General features: G+C 49.2%; 9 protein-coding genes across 9 annotated transcripts; 5 read left to right on the forward strand and 4 right to left on the reverse strand.

Moving 5' to 3' along the window:
• Positions 1–585: 585 nt before the first annotated feature.
• Positions 586–1,996, reverse strand: BO88DRAFT_365462 (uncharacterized protein; the record flags this gene model as incomplete). The annotated part of the gene is made up of 1 exon (XM_025704009.1): positions 586–1,996. One exon carries the CDS (start codon positions 1,994–1,996, stop codon positions 653–655), a length of 1,344 nt encoding a protein of 447 aa, XP_025562939.1. The 3' UTR covers positions 586–652.
• A 1,098-nt stretch (positions 1,997–3,094) lies between these two features.
• Positions 3,095–4,766, reverse strand: BO88DRAFT_487928 (Zn(II)2Cys6 transcription factor domain-containing protein). Its single transcript, XM_025712583.1, has 2 exons — positions 4,167–4,766; positions 3,095–4,121 (listed from the first exon to the last, which is right to left on the reverse strand). Exons 1-2 carry the CDS (start codon positions 4,723–4,725, stop codon positions 3,445–3,447), a joined length of 1,236 nt encoding a protein of 411 aa, XP_025562940.1. The 5' UTR covers positions 4,726–4,766; the 3' UTR covers positions 3,095–3,444.
• A 237-nt stretch (positions 4,767–5,003) lies between these two features.
• BO88DRAFT_388372 (NAD dependent epimerase/dehydratase) lies at positions 5,004–6,000 on the forward strand (the record flags this gene model as incomplete). Its single annotated transcript, XM_025704861.1, has 1 exon — positions 5,004–6,000. The coding sequence occupies exon 1, from the start codon at positions 5,092–5,094 to the stop codon at positions 5,998–6,000; it is 909 nt and encodes a 302-aa protein (XP_025562941.1). The 5' UTR covers positions 5,004–5,091.
• A 6-nt stretch (positions 6,001–6,006) lies between these two features.
• On the reverse strand, positions 6,007–8,252 carry BO88DRAFT_443799 (putative acyl-CoA dehydrogenase). Its single transcript, XM_025710052.1, has one exon. The coding sequence runs from the start codon at positions 8,222–8,224 to the stop codon at positions 6,272–6,274; it is 1,953 nt and encodes a 650-aa protein (XP_025562942.1). The 5' UTR covers positions 8,225–8,252; the 3' UTR covers positions 6,007–6,271.
• Positions 8,253–9,301: 1,049 nt separating this feature from the next.
• Positions 9,302–10,240, forward strand: BO88DRAFT_388378 (metallophosphatase domain-containing protein; the record flags this gene model as incomplete). Its single annotated transcript, XM_025704862.1, has 1 exon — positions 9,302–10,240. The coding sequence occupies exon 1, from the start codon at positions 9,308–9,310 to the stop codon at positions 10,238–10,240; it is 933 nt and encodes a 310-aa protein (XP_025562943.1). The 5' UTR covers positions 9,302–9,307.
• A 318-nt stretch (positions 10,241–10,558) lies between these two features.
• On the reverse strand, positions 10,559–12,734 carry BO88DRAFT_388379 (lipase; the record flags this gene model as incomplete). The annotated part of the gene is made up of 6 exons (XM_025704863.1): positions 12,219–12,734; positions 12,044–12,160; positions 11,910–11,993; positions 11,814–11,858; positions 11,665–11,758; positions 10,559–11,612 (listed from the first exon to the last, which is right to left on the reverse strand). Exons 1-6 carry the CDS (start codon positions 12,688–12,690, stop codon positions 10,559–10,561), a joined length of 1,866 nt encoding a protein of 621 aa, XP_025562944.1. The 5' UTR covers positions 12,691–12,734.
• A 2,680-nt stretch (positions 12,735–15,414) lies between these two features.
• BO88DRAFT_462520 (S8 family peptidase) lies at positions 15,415–16,817 on the forward strand (the record flags this gene model as incomplete). Its single annotated transcript, XM_025711220.1, has 4 exons — positions 15,415–15,738; positions 15,790–16,234; positions 16,279–16,370; positions 16,425–16,817. The coding sequence occupies 4 exons, from the start codon at positions 15,415–15,417 to the stop codon at positions 16,815–16,817; spliced, it is 1,254 nt and encodes a 417-aa protein (XP_025562945.1).
• A 651-nt stretch (positions 16,818–17,468) lies between these two features.
• Positions 17,469–19,200, forward strand: BO88DRAFT_453600 (putative MFS multidrug transporter; the record flags this gene model as incomplete). The annotated part of the gene is made up of 5 exons (XM_025710757.1): positions 17,469–17,674; positions 17,721–17,742; positions 17,791–17,864; positions 17,912–18,241; positions 18,297–19,200. The coding sequence occupies 5 exons, from the start codon at positions 17,469–17,471 to the stop codon at positions 19,198–19,200; spliced, it is 1,536 nt and encodes a 511-aa protein (XP_025562946.1).
• A 1,206-nt stretch (positions 19,201–20,406) lies between these two features.
• Positions 20,407–20,680, forward strand: BO88DRAFT_404862 (uncharacterized protein). Its single transcript, XM_025706731.1, has one exon. It carries the CDS (start codon positions 20,439–20,441, stop codon positions 20,673–20,675), a length of 237 nt encoding a protein of 78 aa, XP_025562947.1. The 5' UTR covers positions 20,407–20,438; the 3' UTR covers positions 20,676–20,680.
• Positions 20,681–23,211: the final 2,531 nt, after the last annotated feature.

The raw sequence follows: 23,211 nt of genomic DNA on the forward strand, positions 1-23,211 counted from the left end.
TGATAGTAGGAGCTAAGGGCGGGTCGCCGATATTAGACGGCCCCGTTCGGACCAATTGAGAATCTATGGAGGATGATAGGGAATCCTGCCAAGTCGTCAAACAGTGTCAACCCACTCTCCGATGTTAAGGTGATTATTCAATGGATGCTTCACAAGAAGATTCGGTTAAAGCTTACCAGATTTTGCCCTTCTCAAACTGTCAGTGCCATTACCCGTCGGTGGAACAGGCCTGCACTTTCCTTGTGGTACAATAATGGACTTGCATCGAGATTGCATGTCCTGATGTTCTGCCAACCAAGGTTGCATGAGATTGCCATGCGTTCGATGTAAACTCAATTTTATCTTCGGGAAATCAACCTTAAGAATGAGACACACACAAATTCTTTGTTTTGAAAGACGAAATGTACACAACTACATAATACTAGCTCAAAGCTGGTTGGATCACAAATTTTAGTAGCCTACTTGACTAATAAGGAACCATGTCACATGTAACCTGCACTTCTCATCTCCGCTATTATCTCCTATCTTTTAGTGCTACCTCCTCTCCCGTCCCCGCAAGAAAATGATAAACCAAAAGAAAAATCCAGAAGATCAAGAGACGTCTGAGCTGGCGGTATGAGGTCCCATAATAACCAGCCGCCGAGTCAAGATATCATCGAAGTGCCATAGGAAAAGTTTCAATGAATGGCGCAAATGCCTCCTCTGTGAGTTGCCGTCTCCAATCGCCCGGTCTTTCATCCTCTGCGGAGGTCACTGCTCGACGACTAGGGGCATGTTCTCGAGCAATCTGACTAGTCCACCGTTGATAAACTGGTACCATAATCTCCGGTCCTCGATGAAATGCCTTTTCCTTTCGCTCCCGGTCCCTAGATGATTGCGATGATAGCCCGGTGTCGCCATCCTCTCGCTGCCGGTGCCGGGAATAAGGAGCATTAGCAACAGAACGCCGGAGCCGCTCGCGGGATAGCCGCAATGCTGCTAGTCCTTGTGCAATGTACTTTTCGTTATGCTGGTGCCTCAAATTGGGATTGTATTGGAACCCGAAGATTGGGGATTGACTGTGCTCCGTGCTGTCGATGTATACGTACGCGTAGTCGGTTTTATTTCTATGCAAATGATCTTCGCGCCGGATATCTGCGTGGGTTCGATGCGGCCACCGGCGGGGGAGGGTGTGGATCAGGTTGCGGACGTAGAGCGGGAAAGTATTGGGAGCAAAGCGGAAGAAGAGCTGGCCACTGTGGTATGAGTCAGGGGATGCCCACTCCTCACCGATGGGCGTATCTTGTTGGACCCGATCCCTGAATTTGTCGCGCGCATCGCAGAAACAGATGTGTTGTGGTATCTGATGGGATGGCAGTTGTTTGTTCCTGTCTGTGGTCTCATCCAATAAATTGGGCAATGAGCCTGCCGCGTATTCGAAGAAAACGACGGGGTCTCTGGTGGTTGGCCACTCAGGGTCAAACTCGAATATGGAGAGCCTCATGCCCCGTAGACGTTTCAGGCGGCAGAGCTCGAGGAGCCCACCATCCCAAAAAGTGTCTCGTACCGCCTGTACAGGGAAATGAAGATAAACCTGAATAGAGATGGCAGCGAGATTAGGGAAACCGAGACTGATTAACGAGAAAGTCTCATTCCATTCAGCGAGGTGTGTATCCATTCCTTGCTGTGACGGAACACATATTTTAAGATATTGTATCGATTGAACTTGCCAGCGCCGTAAACAAAATGAAAAGTTCGAGAAGGTTCCAACTTGCTGTGTGAAGAAAATAGTGCGCATATAGGGTAAATGTCGGGCTTCATGGTAAATCTGACGGCAGGTGCGAAGAAATGAAAGATTCATACAATTATTCGCAAGGTCCTGCGGCCGAGGGTAGTCTGGAGACGCGATTTGAGGTGCGGTACCAATGTACTGGTCAGATTGGAGGATTTTCTGCTGTGTTGTCACACATTGTGGGTGGTTGCAGGTTGCGATTATGATTGATGGCTGATGCCGCATGGGGTTTCGCTGTACCTTCAAGGAGCACTTCGAGATTTTACACTGAACTGTAATCGGCTTTCGCTCAATAGGGCAGACATGATGTTCGAATACTGCTTGGTAGATTAAGAGTCGGATTTCTGCAGGTAACAATAACAAATGGTTATTTTTTGCAGGTGCTGATTTTCTACACATTGCAATGAGAATGAGAAATATGCCGGACTTCAATAGGAGAAGAAAGTGAAACAAGCCGAAAGACAAATATCTGCCTTGAATTTATCTGCCAGCCTTGTGTCAATGCTGTCTTATCGGTGAGCTAATTTAGTACATTGCACAGAGCACATGATTGGCGTCTAACCATCACCGGGAGAGTCGAGCCGAGATTAATCGGAGAGTACTGGCGAATTATGTACTCGACACAAGGGAGACCGACAGGGACCATATAACGACATCGCGCGGACATCCGGTCTAGGCCTTCATGATGCAATCAACGGGCTTCTTACTGTGAGGGTACATGCCAATTGGGGCTTAGATAGCTACAACTAGACGCAGCCAGCGCCAATCTAGGCGGGGATCTGAAACATGCCCTATAGATAAGAACGTTGGATTGCGGTCACACAAACAAGGAACATCAATTGCTTGATAAGAGGAAACAACCAGCTGGAAGGCTAGATTAAGCCAACATAGAGTAGCACCGGTGACGTGTACTCAAGGCTCACGCCTTATTACCAGGCCCTGTCTACATTCGTCAATGAGGGCCGGATCACACTCGGCTGAAAGGTTGGTGGTGAAGAAGTCAGTCATGATGCAATGGCTCTAAATTTGCATTTGCCCTGTTGGCTTGCCGACTTCGTTGAAAGAAGTGCGATGAAGACTGGCCAGCGTGTCATGCGCTATAACTCCTTCAAAACCTCGAAATGTTGTCAGTTAACCAGGTTGCTCTAGATGTTCAAACCCACTCCTGTATATATCGCTCTCCAACTTGATTTTAAAGCCTCTGGTTTCCACACTGCCTTTTACACACGTCGCATCTTTGACAAGATGAGTGAGCAAGTTGATACAAGGGCCGCAGAGCACAAAAAAAAAAAAAAAAAAAAAAATCGAACAGGATCCATTAATCAACTGTCATTGTCCTCTGGTGAAGAGGCTAACGGAGCAAGAGGTAGGAAAACAGAGTGCCATTCCAAGGCATAGCCAACAACCCATCCATTGGGCAAGTTGTATCTTTGGAAGACGAGGCACAGAGAGGAAGACAAAGTATAACATACGGACCAGAGTCGTCAGGTGGTATAATACCCGCCAATTTGGAGCAGACAAGGTTAGGGACTTATGTCGGAAGGATATCCACCTGAGCCGCATGGGGGACCGAATCTGTGTGCTCTGTGAAGATCGAGGTCGTCGTCCACACACCATTTGGTCAAGATGAAATACCACAGCAACATGTGCAGTAAAGGTTTCAAAATGGGGTCTTATAAAATAGCTCCTCGGGAATAAAACCAAGCCTTAGCTTGATCGATTCCTAAAAGCGTACTGAGGAGCATCCGTCCAAAACCGTCCACATCAGACGGTCGCGCGCATTCAAGCACATGGCCAAAATCTGCATTACAGACCACAAAATGCTGATTCTCGTTCCATGCAACGGCAAAGTCGAATGAAGTTTGCGCATTCCACAGGGGTGCGGATAGGTACCATGAGTGGTTGAGACCGAGACGTCCGTCGCAGCTAAGGTTGTTCTCGCCCGTCACGAAACGGTATATTTGCACCAGATAAAACGTGAAAAGGACGGTGCGACGCGCAGATTCCTGGTATACCCATTCTTTCCAGGACTGCATGACGGCATCCATGGGCGCGGTAAGAGCAGCATCGGGCTCTGCAGCTGGGAAGTATATATAGTTGAGAAGATTGAAGGCCGATGTTTCCAGCATGGGAATGAAAGGCTCAGCGGACAGTCGGGCATGGATGTCCCCGTCGAACAGGCGCATTATCTGATACAGTATCAGTGACTGAGTCTGTGCAAGTGCTTCGAGAGGCGTGCTCGGTGGCGGAGAAGCACACAAATCGTCAATGCGGGTTTTGAAGGAAGAGAGGATGACAGGAGCATTGATATCATTTCGAGCCATGTAGAGGGCGCAGCAGGCGAGGGCGTCTGCAATCTTTAGCACAAAGCTGAGATGGAAAGCAATCAACGTACCTTGCATTGACCTGGGCATGCCGTCCTTGTACAATTGGCGATGACACCAGGGCGTCTGGCTTTCGAGGACCATCATTTTGGGTGCTTGTTTCAGCACATCCATGCCGAACTGTAGGCGTTCCGTGACTATTGTCGATATGCGCAGCGAAGACCTTGTCTTGATCACAGCGGTACTTGAATTGTCATGTATTGGCGACATCGAAGGAGATTTCATAGGCGGCATTTGGGCCAGTAGATTGGCAAATTCGGTTTCGGGGCTCGGAAGCTCGAGGGCACATGATAACTGCTCTACATCTGGGAAGTGCGTATTGATATCAGCCCCACACGGGGTTTCGGCAAAGGCGGGGAACAGAGGGTCTTCCAGGAGGTTTACTGCAAGCGATGCTGCCTCCATGTTCATGCTTTGTGGTTGTCTACCAGGATAGACACAGATCTGATTGCGGCGGGCACATCGGAAGCAAGCTGGCCAGGCAAGATCACAGCGTCGCTTGGCTATCTTGCAGGCCTCGCAGGATTTTCGCCGCGGTGGCGCATTAGTACGCTCTGCTGCTGAGCTCATGGGTCTCAATTGACTGAAGAATTGCAAGGCTGGAATAATTCTGGAGACCTGTGTGGACAGTGAAAACCCCAACGTAAGATGGCTGCGGAGGAAACAATCAGTGGGGCGGCGGAGTTCCGCCCGCTACTTTAGCTCAACCAATCATACTTGGCCCAGGAAGTGGACCGCCGCGGTGGACTTTGTATACGCTCACAGCAGGATATCCCAATGTTCGCTCATATAAATAGCTAGAATGTCTTCAACAATTTAAAACGCACTCATCAACATCAACCTACTCTAACAATTCATCAAAATATATCATCTTTGTTGCCAACCTCTCCAGTCACTTTCAGAACAAACTTCATCACCAAACCACCAGCACTCAACATGTCCGTCTTCGTCTGTGGCGCAACCGGCACCCAAGGCGGTGCCATAGCAAAGTACCTCCATGAAAAGGGCATCAAAGTACACACTATCACCCGCACCCCGCTCTCCACAAAGTCACAGTGCCTTCGTGCCCTGGGTGCTGACGTTACCGCGGGTGACTACGACAACGAAGCCTCCCTCCGAGCCAGTCTCGCCAATTGCACTGGTCTTTTCCTGAACATGGTCCCCGACTTCCAAAACCCCGACATCGAAGTTATTCGCGGCCGGCGACTCCTCACTCTCGCCAAAGAAGCTGGCGTCAAGCACGTTGTCTACAGCAGCGCCTTCGCCGTTAACGAACCCCACAAGATCCGCACCTTCACGCCTACTGGCTTCGTCGGGAAGATGCTGCTCCCTAAACAAGCACTGGAAAGCGAAATCCGGACGATGGGCTTTGAGAGATGGACTATTTTGCGTCCTGCGAGCTTTATGACAAACTTCCTAGCGCCGATGGTGTATATGTATTCTGGATTGGTGGATAAGGGATGTTGGGTTACTGCGTGGACGACTGAGACGAAGATCCCGCTGGTGGATCCAATGGATATTGGGAAATTTGGAGCAATGGCGCTGACTGATAAGAAATTTCATGGCAACGAGATTGAAATTGCGGGGGAGTTGTTGACCGTTGAGGAGATAGTGAAGGAGCTCATGAAGGCCACAGGGCGGGATCTCAAGGCTGCTTATTTGACTGAGGAGGAGATTGAAGCCCAGGCTGCTGTTAACCCGCTTATTGAGGCGCAGTTAGCGATGCGAGACATGGCACAGTTTGCGGATTTGGAGAAGACAAAGGAGTGGGATCTCGATCTGGGGACATTTGGGCGGTTTTTGAAGAGAGAGAAGGAGAAGGTTGTGAAGACGTTTTCTATTTAGATGTTGCTTTGGCTTTATGTACCTAACATATATTTCTCGACTCGCTGCAACTCGATGATATAATTCTTATAGTCTTCGAACTTTGTATTGATTGTGAAGGCTCTGCTGATTGAGCTATTAGCCTGTAGCCAATTTCTATGGTTATCACCTAATCACCGTGAGAGGTATGTTCACGAGTTTGTCATCTTTCAACAATGTAGTATTATGGACTGAAGTCCACAGTAACGCAACATTTCCAAGCAGTCAGACACATATTTAATTTCTGACCCATTCAAAGCTTCCCATGTACGGCACGGGACAGATTATCTCCCAAAAATATCATCTTGTCCTTCCGTGACTCAACCTCCCACTGAGATGGTGGCTGTATACCAGAGTCCGCAAATGACTGAACATATCTTGATGCCACAATCACAGCCACCTCATTTCCATCAGTGCAAGCATCATACATCAGTAAACAAGAGCAGACGATGGCCTGCAAATGACCAATTATCTCCCTTCCACGCCATAGCAGCTCCGCCTTGTCAGCCCTATTTGCAATTTGGACGAGACTCTCTAGTCTTTTCGTGACGAATGCACACTCATCCGGGAACTTTCGTTGACAATGTTGCAGTATGTTGTGCACCCACTGCCCGAAGACGTTCTCGATGACTTTACCATCACCGAGCCGTCGGTCCATAATGACTCTCGCCACATCCTCAGCCATCACACTAACCGTACCCTCCCAGATCGGATTGACCAGCGTGTCTCGGAAGATTCTGGCTACGTTGAGAATCCCACCATCCTCGTTGTTTTCGCAGTAGCCGACCCCTCCTAGTCCTTCCATGCATTCTCGGAGTCCCTGGACAGAACCCACGCTGGTCAGGGCCTTTAGAGCCGGCGTGATGAGCCGAAGCAAAGTTGCAGCTTGCTTCTTATCACGCGGGACTACGGCAGCAGCTTTGGTATTACGAACCATTAGGTCCCAATCCTGCTCAACAGTTCCCTGCAGGGCAATGCCGAAGAAGGCCCAGTGCATGGCCGCCGCGTATTTCACCGTCTCAGCCGCCATCCAGCGCACGTGCTGCGAGACGTCCTCAAGAAGTGAGCCTTGGACCTTGCGAACCCGCGTATATGCCCGGCAAATGGCCAGTCCGCGGCCCCATCCTGCCGTCGAACCGGCCGCTGTATAGAGGCGGGTAATATTGAGGATGGTCGCAACCTCTTTAACACCTCTGCCTTCTTCCCCGATCAGCCAGCCCCGCACACCCTTGAGCTCCAACTCCGCTGTGGGCAGTTGCTTGGTGCCAACTTTGTTCTTCAGCCGTTGCATCCGAATGCCATTCAACTCAATCCCGCTCGAAGATGAGGCCGACCGGCCAGCACGCCGCCGCACTGGTGCATAGAACAAACTGAGTCCTTTGGTTGTCTGCGCCAGCATGACCGTCATTTCCGAGTCGGTCGCACTGCTGAACCACTTAAACCCATCAATACGCCATGGTCCAAGCGGCATGCCGTGCGCATCATGATGGGAGGGTTCTTGAAGCAATTCGTCACGGCTCAGTCGACGTGCGATCGTCTCAGTTCCTCGCACGTCGCTGCCACCCTTTCGTTCCGTCATCCACTGTCCACTTGTCCATGCGATTTTGGGATCTCGCGAGATGAGGCGGCGGTATGCCTCACGAAATACTTCGCTACGACCAGGCTGGTCCCCGTCTGGTTCGCCGAGATGAGCTGCAAGCAGCTTTGCTGCCCCGTCCGTCATAGACGCAGGACAGCCTGTCATAGCAGCGCTACCAGACCAAACATGGTTCAGGGCAAATTGATGCACGCGGCGGTTCCAGGTTGTGTTGTCCGTCTCATATGCGACGCTCACGAGGCCTTCTTCTTGACCAATTTCCTTAAGCGCCTTCCAACCAGTTGATGTCCAAAGCGGATCAACTCGATTTTCCTCGCCAAATGTGGTGAGCGGACGGAGAACAGGCGGGTTAGTCTCTGCATCAACACTGTGCTGGAGTACACTAGGCTCAAGGGCACGGCGAGAGAGGTTGTGGATGGAGTGGCCCACGTTGCCGCAGTTGTGGGGAAGGTATAGCTCCAGGATCCGGCCTAAAATTACATCGTCGGATGAGCAGTGGTTTCCTCGGGCGCTTGCAGTAGTAAAGCTATAGCACGGGGGAATAGTGGGAAGGGGTTGAAAGAACCCTTCTGTGGATGATGAGGGCTTGCTGGGAGTGCGTGCTGCCATGTTGTTATGTCTCGATATCTGATTCTCGGGAGAGGAAAACAGCTTGACGGAAGGCGAGAGCTGATATGTGAACTCTCCTCAGCATGCATGTCAGCAGGTCCCCACATCACTCGGCTCCTGAAATGCAGAGACCGAGGTATCTACGGATACGCATATTGGTAGCAGCCATTGGTCGAAAACAGGTTTGATTATAATATCTTCACAACTGAGTTAATCACAAGTTGTGAATGCAGGGTGAAACAAGAAGTCGCAATCTACACAATGATGAAGATAGCAATGAACCGGGAATAAGCCTAAAGCTACAAGGGATGAATGCTGCAGGGGATTGGACTATGCAATCACGCTCTGTGCCAAAGAATCGAGAAATTGGATGGACGGCGATCGGGTGGCACACGCATCACGTGGTATTTACCCCGCATAGTGTAGTCCACGTGATTTACCTGAAACCTTGCGAGAAGCTACAGGAGAGTTCGGCCTGGTACTATGGAGGATTTCTGGAACAGTTTGGTGATAAAATCCGGACTTTGAGGTTATACAAACTGCCGCCTTTGTCGCAGCCTTAGGCAGCCATACAGAGGTAAGTTTCCCATGTAGATGTGATGCCTTAGGCCACTAATATAGGATAGCTTTCCACGATTACTAGACAAGTGTGCCCGTACCGATCATAGCTATCATTAGGAGTATTAACTATAGGTAGTCGCACTATCTGGCTAGTATTTTGCAATCTTCTCTTTCTAGTGTCTCGCCCTAGACTCTTGCGCCATCCCACTCAGCTTTGTACATCACCAGTATACTAACCGTCCCCTTACATTCCTTTATATTCCTGAAGACCTTCTTGCTTTGCTGTCAGTTTATCATTTATTAGCTGTTCATGTGTTGACTGAATTAGAGGTTCGGAAGTTCTCAGACGTAATGATGTTGTAGGGCTGAACCAGCCGTCTTGTATAGAGTCACGGCATAATTGTAGCGTCACGGTATTTCTTAGGAACTTCCCTAGATACTCCTTTCCTATAAATCCCGTCTTGCCACTGCCTCACACCCATTATTTTCATTCTACCAACAGCCTTAATTCCCACAGCAACTATGTCCCCCACTTCCATCAAAACCCGCTTCCTCATCCTCTCCGACACCCATGGCGCAGAGCTACCCGACGCATGCTTCGAGCACTCGGCAGACGTCGTGATACACTGCGGTGACCTCACAAACTCCTCCTATATAACCGAATTTCAAACAACCATCAAACAGCTCCAGCGTCTCAAAGCGCCACTCAAGCTTGTCATCGCTGGAAACCACGACTTCACCCTAGACACGCCAACCTTCGAACAAAAGATCCGCGAAGCAGGTCTCAAAAACGATCCTTCCGTCAAGAAGGTCTACGGATATTACGAAGAAGTCAGAACCCTCTTCAAAAACGAACAAGACAACGGCATTATCTTCCTAGACGAAGGTACACACTCATTAACCTTACCAAATGGAGCATTACTCAACATCTATGCCAGTCCATACACCCCCTCCCTCGGGGACTGGGGGTTTCAGTACCATCCTGAAAGTGGACATGACTTTCAGATTGAGGAGGATGTTGATATCGTGATTACTCATGGTCCTCCTAGGGGGATAATGGATTATACTGAGAACGGAAGAGCTGGGTGTCCGGATTTATTCAAGGCTGTTGCAAGAGCTAGACCGCGGATGCACTGTTTTGGACATATTCATGAAGGATGGGGTGCGATGATTGCACGATGGAGGGATAGGACTGTTGTTGGGAATGAACCTTCTCATTTTACGGCTATCGACTATGGACGGTCGAGTGTTGTCACGAAGCTGTCCAGACTTGATCCTGAAACATCGCCGGCTGTTGTAAAAACAAGTCACTGTACGGATGATGCGATTCCATTGAAACCGGACCATCAGACACTTTTCATTAATGCAGCGTTTGAGGCTAGCAATACGGCAGGTGACGGCCTTGCAATGCACCCGATCTGGCAAGTTGATCTGGAGCTTCCGTGTGCAAAATAGTTAGGTCAGCAGCACATTGATTGTGAAGACGGTATAAAACTTGAATTATCGTGAGAATCTACAAGGGTTAATTTCCAGTGACTTCCCCCGGGCTGTGCTCCCTAGACTAATACCTAAATTACCCCATTATATCCACTCATGTCATATAAAAAGAAAATTCCTTTTCACACCATAAAAAAGCAAGAGGGAGGGTGGAGATGATGATAAAGCATAAGAACACCTGTGTACGCGCATCTAGATATTATTGCTCGCTTAACCTATACCTTCGCAAACCTCTCATGGCAGGCATACAGTAGCGTTAAGATCCTGCAGGTAAGACTATACTCCAGCCTCCGCTCGCATCCGCGCACTATTGATGAAATCGCACCGGTCAAACAGTCTTTCCCATAACACTGCCTTCTCTGCTTCTGTAGATTCTCCCCCATCCGCGTCTTTGCTGACTCTGATCGCCCCGGACCTCATAGGACCCCCGAAAACCTGAATCGACAGCTGATCAGGCGAATCTTTGGAAAGTCCCTGTTCACTGATCTCCGAGAATGCAGCAGGCCATGTGTCACTAGGACTCGCATCATGCGCAAACCCAATCACCTGTTTGCTCACCTCCCGTGCCAACTCCATTTGTTCCGGGGAGTTATCAGCCCCACCCACCAGGTTAGCATTGTTCATGACATAGGGAATATCACTGAGATGAGCAACGCGCCACATCGGTACGCCCATCATCTCGAATACTGGCGCGTATCTGGTCGCATTATGCTCGTAGAGCCATATCTCAGATGTGGTAGTCCATCCTTTCTGAGCGTACTGCCATGCAAAATCGAGAACTGGACAGGTGAACCAGATATCGCGATTCATTTGCGCGGCGCGGTAGTACTGGGGTGATATAGGGCCATCGTAGCTTTCGCGGACCATATGCGCGAAGTCTGTGACCGGATACAAATCTAGAAGTCTTTCTTTTGTGGCAGGGGAGAGCTTTGACAACCATAATCCAAAGCTAGCAAGCACTTCATCGTCGGTGGAAGCTGTTGGCGGGGCATACCAGGCTCCATCGTTGGTCACCCACGAAGCAATGATAGGAATATCTTTGACGAAATTGCCCTCACGTAGGAGCTCAGAGGGTCGGGCGGGCAGAACGTCGCCATCAATGGTCGGATAGAAGAACCCTTCTCCAAATGGGGGGCGAGCTGCACGTGACGCCGTAACGGACAGATTTGTGAGAGTGTCGAAGGGGATACGTCGAAGCCATTCAAGGGTCTCAGAGGATTCGGCGTCGTTGGTGGTAACGCAACCAACCTCACGCGCGATGTGTGCTGTGTTCTCGGCTACCAAAGTGGAGTCACTGTTGAAATTGAGACCCGGGGCGCCAGACATCATGCTTTATATGTTAAATAGCTTGGAAGAAGGCAGATACACATTAGTGAACTTACATGGCTCGCTGAAAGGGGACACCTTTGGTGCCATTGAAAGACGTCAAGTGCAGGCCGATGTCACTGGCCCCGACGCTCTGCCCGATGACAGTTACTATAGATGCATTAGCTGCCCATGCCTGTTTTATGACATGACTCAGTTGTTGTACCTCTATTGGGGTCACCCCCAAATGCATCGATGTTGTTCCGAACCCCTGGTCATTGGGTCAGCAAGGATTCCGTAGTGCTTAAACGAGTCCACGTACATTCCAATGCAGCGCGCTGATCACGCAGTCCGGCATTCGTCTGCTTCTTCTCAATCATGGTCCTACTGGTCGCAAATCCAAAGACTTGGGACTGTCAACAACATCTATATGAGCGCACAGTGTACATGTCTTACATCCTAATCGGTAGTTTATCCCGACATATATCAACGGCTTCCCCGCCGCCACGGCCCCCTGAAGCAGCCCTTCCGGGTTGTAAAGGACGTCAGAAGCAGAACCCAGAGCATGGCCACCTACGCATTCTCAGAATCAGATACAATTCAATAAATAGTGGAGTATGAATATAGTTACCTCCATGCAACCACACCACAACAGGAAGTCTATCCTGTACTTTGACATCGGTCGGGCGAGCAACCCTCAAGCTCAGACAATTCTCGCTGATATTTGACACTCTACTCGTGAAAGGCAGGATATCTCCTGTGCCCTGGGGGCACCACGCTCCAGGCCGGGATGCATCGATCACGGACCCTTTCGACGGGCGGACGGGAACAGGAGGAGCGAAGCGTCGGAGACCAGTTGGCTCCTCCGCATAGAAGATGTTTTGGAAATGTTCTACACCATTTGACAAACTGCCAATATATTCGATGCCATGATGAGTGTCATAAACTCTGGGTGGTGAGACGGGTGTTTTCGGAAAGACGAGTCCGTAGTAACCAGTGATATTTTCAACAAGAACATCAGTAAATGGTGAGAGGTATATGGCGAAAAGTGCTATGGCCACCGTGAATGCGCCTATGACGAAGCCACTTTTAGGAGTGGCCATGGCTAGCTTGGTGAGAAATAGACACTGCGTCACCCAGACCACGATGTAATTTGACGAAGTGGTTGGATGAGGTGTCTTGCCTCTTCGTTGAGGTAATGCATAAGCGGGATGACGTGGGGCTGGCGGAAGTACCTTTAAGTCTGGCAGCTTGTGGTTACGCCCGGCCTAACAGGGATGGTCATCCTGCTGGAGCGCTATATGATAGACTCAACATCGTCCTAGGAGGTTGGTACTAATAACACAATACTAGCAAGCATTTGTAGTTCCTGGTAGTGTCTAATACACTGAAAGAAGTTGTAGTTATTGTGTACTTAGTATATACGATCGCGGATGGCGCGCATATCCGAAATCACAAATATATATCTGCAAAGACCAGGTCACGCTACGTTTCATCTCCAAGGCATCAGGCAGTACGGAATCAAAGGGTAGGTATGTGGCGGAACAAAGCAAACCATATACAAGTAAGCACAAGAGAAGTTCAAGATCGAAAGATAGGGAAGATCTGTCGATAATGCTTGGGGCTCTTTCGGGAATCTGGTTGTTTGCGACGATCGGATTGGGAATTCGGCCCGATTGCCCTATCACGGCGGTGAAGGCTTATTGTGGCAGAGACTGACCGCCCGTTTGACAGAGAATGTTGATTATCGGATAAATATGTACTCCGAATTAGATGTGAATGGGCAGACTTGATAGAGACATCCTGGGGCTTAAAGAATCCTATGAATTCTTTGAGTTTATAGGTGCAGGACCCTTCTGCTTTACTCTGACATCTATACAGTGGAGCGTAGTTTTCCACTCACCCATCAATCGTCATTGCTTTGGTCCAGTCAAATTTGAGATACATTCAATGTCTTCCTCGAGTGTCAAGTAACAAATGCTTGCAGAGAGAGCGTGGAAGCACCAAACAAACGCATAGTCCTTGGGTGAAGGGCGCTACAAATTCCTAGAGGATGCAAAATTGTCAATGGCGACTGTACTAGAAGCAAACATGCTCTATCCGATCCTCGCTGTTCAGTACAGCATCCTCTCCTCCCCTTGTGCTTTACATCGACACTAGTCTCAGACTTGGTTAGATCTGCGATCCATTCGCTAGTGCAGATAAACACTCATGCTAATGGAAACCTATAGCTTACCGCTAACGAGTTCTCCACTTTTCAAGAGGATGATATTGATGATAGAAACACAACATCACGGGACCTGTGAAACGAGACCCCAGCCAAGGAACACGCTTGCAACGTTAACCTCCCACCACATTCTCTTGTTCTACCCAACACGCTCCTGTGTCAAACAAAGCAACTCCCAGAGACTCTCCCGGCCACGGCCCCTCTAGCCATCTCTCAATGCAACAGTCTTTTAGAAAGCTATATGCAGTCTGTCAGACAGCCCCTATCCCGCCGTCACCGGACACGCCAAGGTAGCTTGACTGGAAGATGACTTGCAGGAGAGAAGCTGGTAAGTGGTCGTGACAGTCTGTGCTGCACACCACGGAGAGACATTACCAATGATCATTCGGAGCCTGACGGTCGACCCCGTGATGTTGGACGGATTCCAAATGTCGCAAATGCAGGGGAGGTGCGTCTCACGTCTCTGCATCCATGGGCCCCAGCACTTTGGGCCCCCCATAGTGGACAGCATGACATCGCTTGGCCCTGCATATACCTAGCTTGTTATTCGGACCTCAACCGGGCAGCGCTGATATAGATTCCCCGGACCGGGTGTGGTTTACGACGGATTGTGATTATCTCCTAACCCGCTGGTATCTGAATCATCTCATCAGCCAAAATAAATTTTTGTTATGAGTGTATCAGAAGGCCTTTCAGGCATGTGCTACTCATATGGCGCCTCAGTGGAACCGATACCCTCTGGGGCCTTATGAGTGGCAGAAGGCATTTGTTGCAAAACCTTCGGATATAAGTCCCTTTCGACAATGTCAAGAACTTCTGGACCACTAATATAGCTGCATGCACAGGTTAACCAGAGGTTGTTTTTGTGGCCAAATGCCGTGTAACACTGGGTAACAATATACTCCTTTCAGTCATCCACATATGCCCGCCTCCTACAGTAGGGTTGTAAATATCCCTCACATTCCTTCCATTCGCTGGGGTAGGATCTACCTGATATAGAAGCTGCACAACCCCAGATGCTATCGCGTGAAGATGCCAAGTATTGATGGGTTACATTGGTTGGCGAATAGTCTGTTCACCATCCCCCGCCTGTACAAGGCTCTTTGAGTGACCAATTTCTATGAAGGCTTCTTGCAGTGTAGAGCCGCTATTTAGAACCCGGAAATAGGTCTTCCTATTGTGTATTGTGTCATAAGAGTTAGTACATTGAATCTAACACCCAACAAGCAGAACAGCCCGTAGAGAAGCTAAGGGACAGCTGGTCAAGCTGCCCCAAAACCAAATTTGTCTGTAATCTCATCCCTGCATGCCATCTGTATTCTGTGCATGCATGATGCTTTCCTCACGGGGCATAACCCAGTAGTCCGAAGACGCAATGTGACCATCTGACTGAGTTTTAAATATACTGACCAAGTACCTTCTGACCAGGTCCCCACTTGATGACAATCAACAAAAGGTGAATGTGACTGAAACCGTGGCCTAGACAACAGGACTTAGACTTTGTTGTGAGACTATAAAGGATCTATCCATTGCACTACTGAACTTGAGCATTTAAGTCTAACATTGACAATTCTCCTCTTTCGGCAGCCACTCGCTCAACATGGCTTTCCTCAAACGCATTCTCCCGCTGCTCGCCCTGCTTTTGCCTGCAGTATTCAGTGCCACAGAGCAGGTCCCTCACCCGACCATCCAGACTATCCCGGGAAAGTACATCGTCACTTTCAAGGCCGGCATTGACAACGCGAAAATTGAGTCCCATTCCGCATGGGTAACGGAGCTCCACAGACGCAGCATAGAAGGCCGCAGTACACCCGACGATGACCTTCCCGCCGGCATCGAAAGAACATACAAAATCGCCAATTTTGCTGGGTACGCGGGGTCTTTTGATGAAAGGACTATCGAGGAGATCCGCAAACATGACCATGTTTGAGCCTAACTGTCCGAGGCCGTGAAGCCCAAACTAATCGGCGTACAGGTGGCTTACGTGGAACAAGATCAGGTATGGTACCTCGATACGCTAGTTACCGAAAGACGAGCGCCTTGGGGACTGGGTAGTATCTCGCACCGTGGTGCGTCTAGCACCGATTACATCTATGATGACAGCGCTGGCGAGGGTACCTATGCCTATGTAGTGGATACCGGCATCTTGGCTACACACAATGAGTTTGGTGGTCGTGCTAGCCTAGCATACAATGCTGCAGGGGGTGAACACGTTGATGGTGTTGGACACGGCACACATGTAGCAGGTACCATTGGCGGCAAAACATACGGTGTTTCGAAAAACGCTCACCTACTATCCGTGAAGGTGTTTGTGGGTGAATCAAGCTCGACATCGGTCATTCTGGATGGCTTCAATTGGGCAGCCAATGATATTGTGAGCAAGAATCGGACCAGCAAGGCAGCGATCAATATGAGTCTTGGTAATGTGGACCTCCCTGGTGGCTGAATGTTGCTAACTATGAAGTAGGTGGAGGATACTCCTATGCTTTCAACAATGCAGTTGAGAATGCTTTTGACGAGGGTGTACTCTCTTGTGTTGCCGCTGGAAATGAGAATGTACGCTCTGTTAGACTGTCCAACATTCGGGAATGTTTCACTGATGCCTTGCAGAGAGATGCAGCACGGACTAGTCCAGCTTCTGCACCCAACGCTGTCACTGTTGCCGCTATTAGCAGAAGCAATGCCCGTGCGTCATTTTCAAACTATGGATCCGTAGTTGACATCTTTGCTCCGGGAGAGCAAGTCCTTTCTGCGTGGATTGGTTCCAACTCGGCTACCAACACCATCTCCGGTACGTCCATGGCCACGCCTCATGTGACAGGTTTGGTCATTTATTTGATGGGCTTGCGGAACCTGGCTACCCCGGCGGCCGCAACAGCTGAGCTCAAGAGACTGGCTACGCGGAATGCTGTCACCAATGTTGCCGGTAGCCCCAATCTACTGGCCTACAACGGAAACAGCGGCGTGTCAAATGGAGGTGATGATGATGGAGAGGAGGACTAGGTTCGTGATACGAGCAGACATGGTTTAGAATAGTGGGTCGGGAAGTAGACTAGTTTATATGCGAAATAACATATGCCTGGAAAATCCTAGCTCATTCTTGTAATATCCGCAGTTCGACTTCTTGCCGAAACCACAAAAAGGTCGTGCATGAGGCTTTACCCAGCCGACCTCCCGGTTCTGGACCAAGCTCATCGATTGGATGCGTGAAAGTTTGGCACATGCGAATAACCGCTGCCCTTTACCTCCCGACGTGGTACCGGACCGAAGGCAGACACAGACCACGGAGTGCTATACCGCACAGACAACCTGTGCTTCCAACTAAGAAAAGCAATTTCACAGACCGCTGCAGCATCATGAGTATGATAGGCTTCTACCCATTGATCATCACTGGCGACACCCCGACTGAATCTAGATCAAGGAGATCAACCGCTTCCCCGGACAGATCAGGCCTAACCCCATAATGAGCCGGTGACTGTGTAACCCTGTCACAATTCGTTTGTTATTAGTTTTCTTTGTTTGCTAGATAATGTGTACTACTCTATAGCTTGTGCTCCAAGGAGCTAATATTGAAGACAGACTTTTGTATATAGCTGCACCCCAAGTCCGGCCGTATAGGGATCAGTATGCTCTTGGTCTTTCCAGGTCTTCACAATGAAAACCGTCTCCCGTGTTATCACAGCACCCGTGGAGAGCGAAAAGGAAACGCTTCTGGCGCTGCTGCCCCAGTATGGCCTCAAGCTTGCCCCGGACGGGGTCCATATACAGTGGGCTCTGGGAAATTGTCGACACCCGCGAAACTGGAGCTTGCGACGCAAGGTATATGATACTACGCTTATTATATTTCTGGAATTCTTCACGTATGAAGCCCCCTGGTTTTGATCTTGTCGAGGTTAATTATTCCAGAACTGCTATCAGCACCGCCGGCGTGGGTAATCAAGCTTTTATGAATGATGTACATATGCTGAACCTATAGTCAACTGCGGCAAACGATGCTGTGCACGACTTCAAGATTTCAAGAACCCTGTCAACTTTTCTCTTCGTATCCATGTTAGTACTCACATGCTTCCTCCAGTACAACCAGGTTGACTTCTCAGATATCTTATCGGCCAAGCCATCGGGGGTGTCGTATTTCCCCCATACTCTGAAGTATTTGGTCGAAAAAAGCTCTATGTGGCAAGCTCAGCCCTCTACGGCCTATCATGCATCTTGATTGCATCAGTGCCATCATTGATAGGAGTAGCGATTGGACGATGTCTCTGCGGCTTTCTCTCTGCCATTCCCACGACTGTTGTAGTGGGTAGTATCGAAGACACCTTCAACTCCCGCGAGCGAGTCTGGGTCATCTGCATTTGGACCATGTTTGCCAACCTGGGCCTCGTTGTAGGTCCCATTCTCAGTACCTTTGTCGTGGCCTACACCCACTGGTACACACCCACCTTTACCCAGTATATGCCAATACTGTGACTAACACCCCATCAGGAGATGGCTATTCTACATCGCAGCCATGGTAACCGGAATCTTGACCCTGCTACTACTCACTTTGAATGAATCGCGCCCCTCTCTCCTTCTCGCCCGTGAAGTCGCTACTCTCCGCAAAGTCACCAAAATCGACACCCTGGAAGGCCTCAACCCCGACAAAGCTCCCGACATGCGCAGCTTCGTCCGCATCGCGCTCTTCCGCCCTATCCGGCTCCTCTTCACCGAACTTATCGTCTTCACTGTCTCCATCATCAGCGCCGTCGCCATCGCCCTAGTCTACCTCTTCACAGAAGCCCTACCGCCCATCTACGAATCCTTCGGCTTCACCCCAAAACAAGCATGTCTCCCCTTCATCGCCATTGGCTTAGGCCTCACCCTCGGCCTCCTCACCCGCTGTCTCGACCTCCGCATCATTGCCCACCACCGAGCTCAAGGCCAACCACTGCTGCCAGAAGACAAACTGACGGGATTCTGGATCGGTGCACCCATTCTCGCTGCAGCATTATGGCTTTTCGCCTGGACCATTCCTCCCGCTGTCACGAATCTCCCCTGGCTTGTGTCGGTCGCGGCTCTTGTGCTGGCTGGATATAGTCTTAATGAGATGGACTATGTGCTCGGCGGGTATCTGACGGATAGTTATCTCAGCTATGCGGCGAGTGGTCTGGCGGCACTAAGTCTGGTGAGGGCGTTGTTGTCTGCTGCATTACCGCTGATCTCGGCGCCTATGTTGGATCGGCTCGGGGCCAATTTTAGTGTTTCGGTGTTGGCGGCGGTCGCGACGGTGTTTTGTATTGTGCCGCCGTTGTTTTCAAGGTATGGGAGGGGGATTAGAGCTAGAAGTGCGTTTGCGAGGTTTAGTTTGACTGTGTATCGTGAGTATAGTGTTGATGAGGAGGGATATTAGAGTCACAAGGGGTGTGCGATATGAATGAGCGGTGATGGAGTGAGGGGGCAAAAGTCGTGCTTGATTGATAAAGATTGACAATTTTACGCTTTCATCAGTATTGCTATTTGCTATTTGTAAGTAGATTATGCTGGGATACATATTTGTCTGTCACCTGGCTGGACAGATGCGTTATATTGTTTTTAGTCTAGCGGTTAGTGCGTCGACAGAGCATATATTGAGTTAGGGCCAAGTTCACGAGGTGGATATAGCATCGTAAATGAGACGACAGGATGCACGGATGGCTGGAAGGGAAAGAACAATTGTGGCAATTATTCCCAAATTGACTGTCAGTGAGCAAAACTTCGTTATCCTGCATGTTTTCCAGAGAGGACAGTTTTCATTCCAGTTTCAACTTCACTGTAGCGATAGAATGAATGGAAAAGGGGTCTTTTAGATCCACCATCCAAGGTACCCCGGGTACACAACTACCCATCTAGGAATTTAGATATCCGAATCTAAACTCGGCTTCAATCCCGGCGTTAGCTATTCATCCTTCCGTCTATTCTTATCCAGATGCCAGAACCGTGGCTCGGATTTCACGAATCAGAAACTGAAAATTAGTCCGGTCTAACCTCCATCTCGGATCCTCTCAGTCAGGCGCCGCAAATCAAGACTTTCCTTATTTAGACTTGGCAATACTAAGCACTAACATGCTCTTAACGCTAAACCCTTTTCTGATCCAGCTCAGACAATCTGATTGGCCAGCTCGCTAATGACATCATAGGGCTAGAGGCTAGACTGTATCTGGAGTAGTTCGACGTTCTGGCCCCAGAAGAATGTTTGGAGATACTTTAGTAGAGACTGTGATGTTTGATGTGGTAGAGATATAAATACTTTTGGGTTAGGGGGGAGATGATGAACCAAAAAAAAAAGCAGTCAAAAGTTCAGTCCTTCTTTTTCTACGTTTTTGCCGCTCTCTATATTCAGAATTGCATTCTGCCGCTCTTTATATCACACAATACTATCTTTTTTTGCGTTTGCCTTTTATAATAACTACCGGCGTGCTTTCATTTCTATCTCTCAGTTGAGACAATCCACTCATTAGTCGACGCACTCAGCCCAACTTACAACCAAAGTAAGATAGACCAAACCTATATTCACACATGATCTAACTGTTTCTCACTGCAGCACCACCACCGACACTCCTTTACTGTACCGAAGTATCACGCAACAAAAACCAAAATCAATTATCGATCATGGCATACATTGGCGACGCAGCGGTCATCTTCTTTGTCATTCTCGGCTGTGTAATGCTGACTCTATCCGGCTACTCTACACACTACCTTATGACCAATGGGTTTTACGGCTTAGAGCGGGACTTTGATCCCACCGCAGAGCAGAGAGTGTATATGCGGCAGCTGCGACTGAGGGATCTGCATTGGATGGCAAGGGATAATAGGGTCAAAACCGAGGATAGTCAGTCGGCTGTTTGAGGGATATCATTTATATCATCATTGGAGTTATTGGAGACTGGTCTGTGATTTGGAGCATGGGATGGCGTTGAGGGTCGTTTTTGAAATTATCTGTGTGATAGGACTCCTTCAGGTTCTCCGTCGTCCATACCTGGTCTTTTTCTATGTACATATATCCGTTTAGAGTGCATAACATACCATAGAAGCTCAAAGCATACAAGACCAAGACAATAATGATTTCCTCATACGTATTAGCGAGCAATCTCAACCATCAGGCTACCGATCTATCAGCCTCAATACCCACATAACCTCGGCTCAAATCAGCTCTGAAGCCACATAATGCACATTATGCATCATGGCCTTCTCCTGCGCGTAGACAAACGGACTGTCAGTCGATAACCCAAGATGAGCCCCCTGACTCTCCTCATCAACCCTCTCCATAGTCTCTAGCCGCGCAGCAAGATTTGTCCTCGCCTTTTCAGTACCATACCCATTTGCAATCCCAAAGTCCAAAACTTTACGAAGCCCCCCCAATCGATTTCTAAACACCACGATTAGCCGTCCATCACCCAGACGCAATCCAGCATTAACCTCTTCCATACATTCTGCTACAAACCCCTCCTCCACACGAAAGATGTCCTCATTTCTTTTCTCATACTCCTTATGACTCTCATACCTCCCCGATGAAATGCATGGTTCACATCTAACCTCAGAACCACATCAAAGGCCACCCCACCCAACAAACTAAACCATCCCCGGTGTAACAGATTAGGTTCCCTCCAAGAACTGAGAATCACCATCCCAGCTACTTTCAACTTGGTATGCATGCAAAGAAACCCCCGCATCAAGACACCGTCGCATGACTGCCCAATCAGTACATAAGGTGGCTCGTTCTCTGCTATCTCTAGTAACCGGGTCAGGTAATACACGCGGTTCTGGGCTGTGGGCTCGCACACATCGCTTAGGCCGCATCCAGCGCGGTTGTAGGTATATACACGGGCGTGTTTGGCGATGAGGCGTTGCACTACGATCCATTCGCTGTGGCTGCTGCCTAGGCCGGCTTCAATGACTACGGCGGGTTGGAGGGTGCTGTTGATTGTTTGTTGTGCGGGGCGAGAGGTACATGCAAACGCCATCTATGGTGATGTGACCGAAGTGGTTGCCAGACAGCCACGGGGATGGTGAGGACATGGCCGTGATGAAGTGATGGATAGGGCAGATTTGAGGGTGATAAGTGCTAGCAGGGGAGTAGAGACTAGTGGATGATAGTATGAGGGAGGACTTGAGACAGAGTGTGATAGAACCATGTAGTGTATTTAGCGATATTGGTTGTGATTGGTCTTGGAAAGGGTCTAGTGCTGACCATGTACTAGATAGTACTACTAACGGGCCCCGTGTTCTGTGGTTTAGTGCCAAACTACGGGTGGAAATTCAAGCCTAGGGCTGATCCACTCGGGATTTGAACTGGGGTGCGAGGACCACTAGCCTGAAGAGGGTTCCTATCTGATTTGTTGCAGTCGGACGCTCAATGCCCAGTTTCTTTAGCTTGTCGGCGCAACTTGTACATGGTACATACATGAGAGATATCCTCTCATAGGGTTCTGTTTGCTAGTTCTTGAGCCCTCTTCTTACCTTTTTGCCCGCCCATGTAAACTGTCTGCTGAATCACACCCCGGACTCGTTTAGAACTGACTTTACAGGGATTGATGGGGTTGGAAAGTCAATCTTCGTACATACATACGTATACGCATAAACTTAACTTTTATGGAGTCTGTTTGTTTCGATACCAGAATACTTCAATATTATCAGACTGGTTAATGTCGTGCATTGGTGGAGTTCCACTGGTGGCCGACCATGTACCGCTGGGCTGAACTGTGTCCAAAACAGGGAAACAAGAAGAAAAAGAAAAACCTTCAAGGGTCTTGACCCTGTAACACCACTTCTAAACCCAACTGACTTCCAACCCGCTGATATGCGCTCTAGCGCCACCGAGTGACCTAGCAGGGCGACCGGTGCAGTGCGTAGCTGCGAGCTGAAACTGAAGCTGAACGTGACTGCAGGAAACTGGGTCCCTGGGAGATGCAGATCGTAGATCAGGTACCATTGCGGTAAATGATCTACAGTGATCGATATATTTCTTATTTCGCAATATGACCAACTAGCAGATAGCACAGCTGCAGTATGCATATTCATGCAAGTAGTTGATCATATGAGTGCGATTAGATCAACCAGACGCAAGAATCAATATTATCGGAATCTAACAGGCGATTAATTGCCGACACGGGATTTGGATGACCTGGCCACGCCACTCTTGCTAGATTTAATTGCCTTCACGCCAAGCTGATGATGGTGATGTATCTGACTTTGTCGCTTTCTGTGTGCTGTCTCAGCGGCCATTAACATGTCTCCCAAATCAGAGGTCGCGATAGGAGTCCGTCATGGCGGGACTGAACAGTCCCATGCTCATTACGGCCAAGGAACAAGCACAGATCCCTTCGTCGTGGAGTTTGAAATGGATGATCCGGAGAACCCTATGAATTGGTCGGCCTCGAGGAAA

This window comes from Aspergillus vadensis (genome assembly GCF_003184925.1).
Source record: "Aspergillus vadensis CBS 113365 unplaced genomic scaffold BO88scaffold_11, whole genome shotgun sequence".
Taxonomy (NCBI): Eukaryota; Fungi; Ascomycota; class Eurotiomycetes; order Eurotiales; family Aspergillaceae; genus Aspergillus; species Aspergillus vadensis.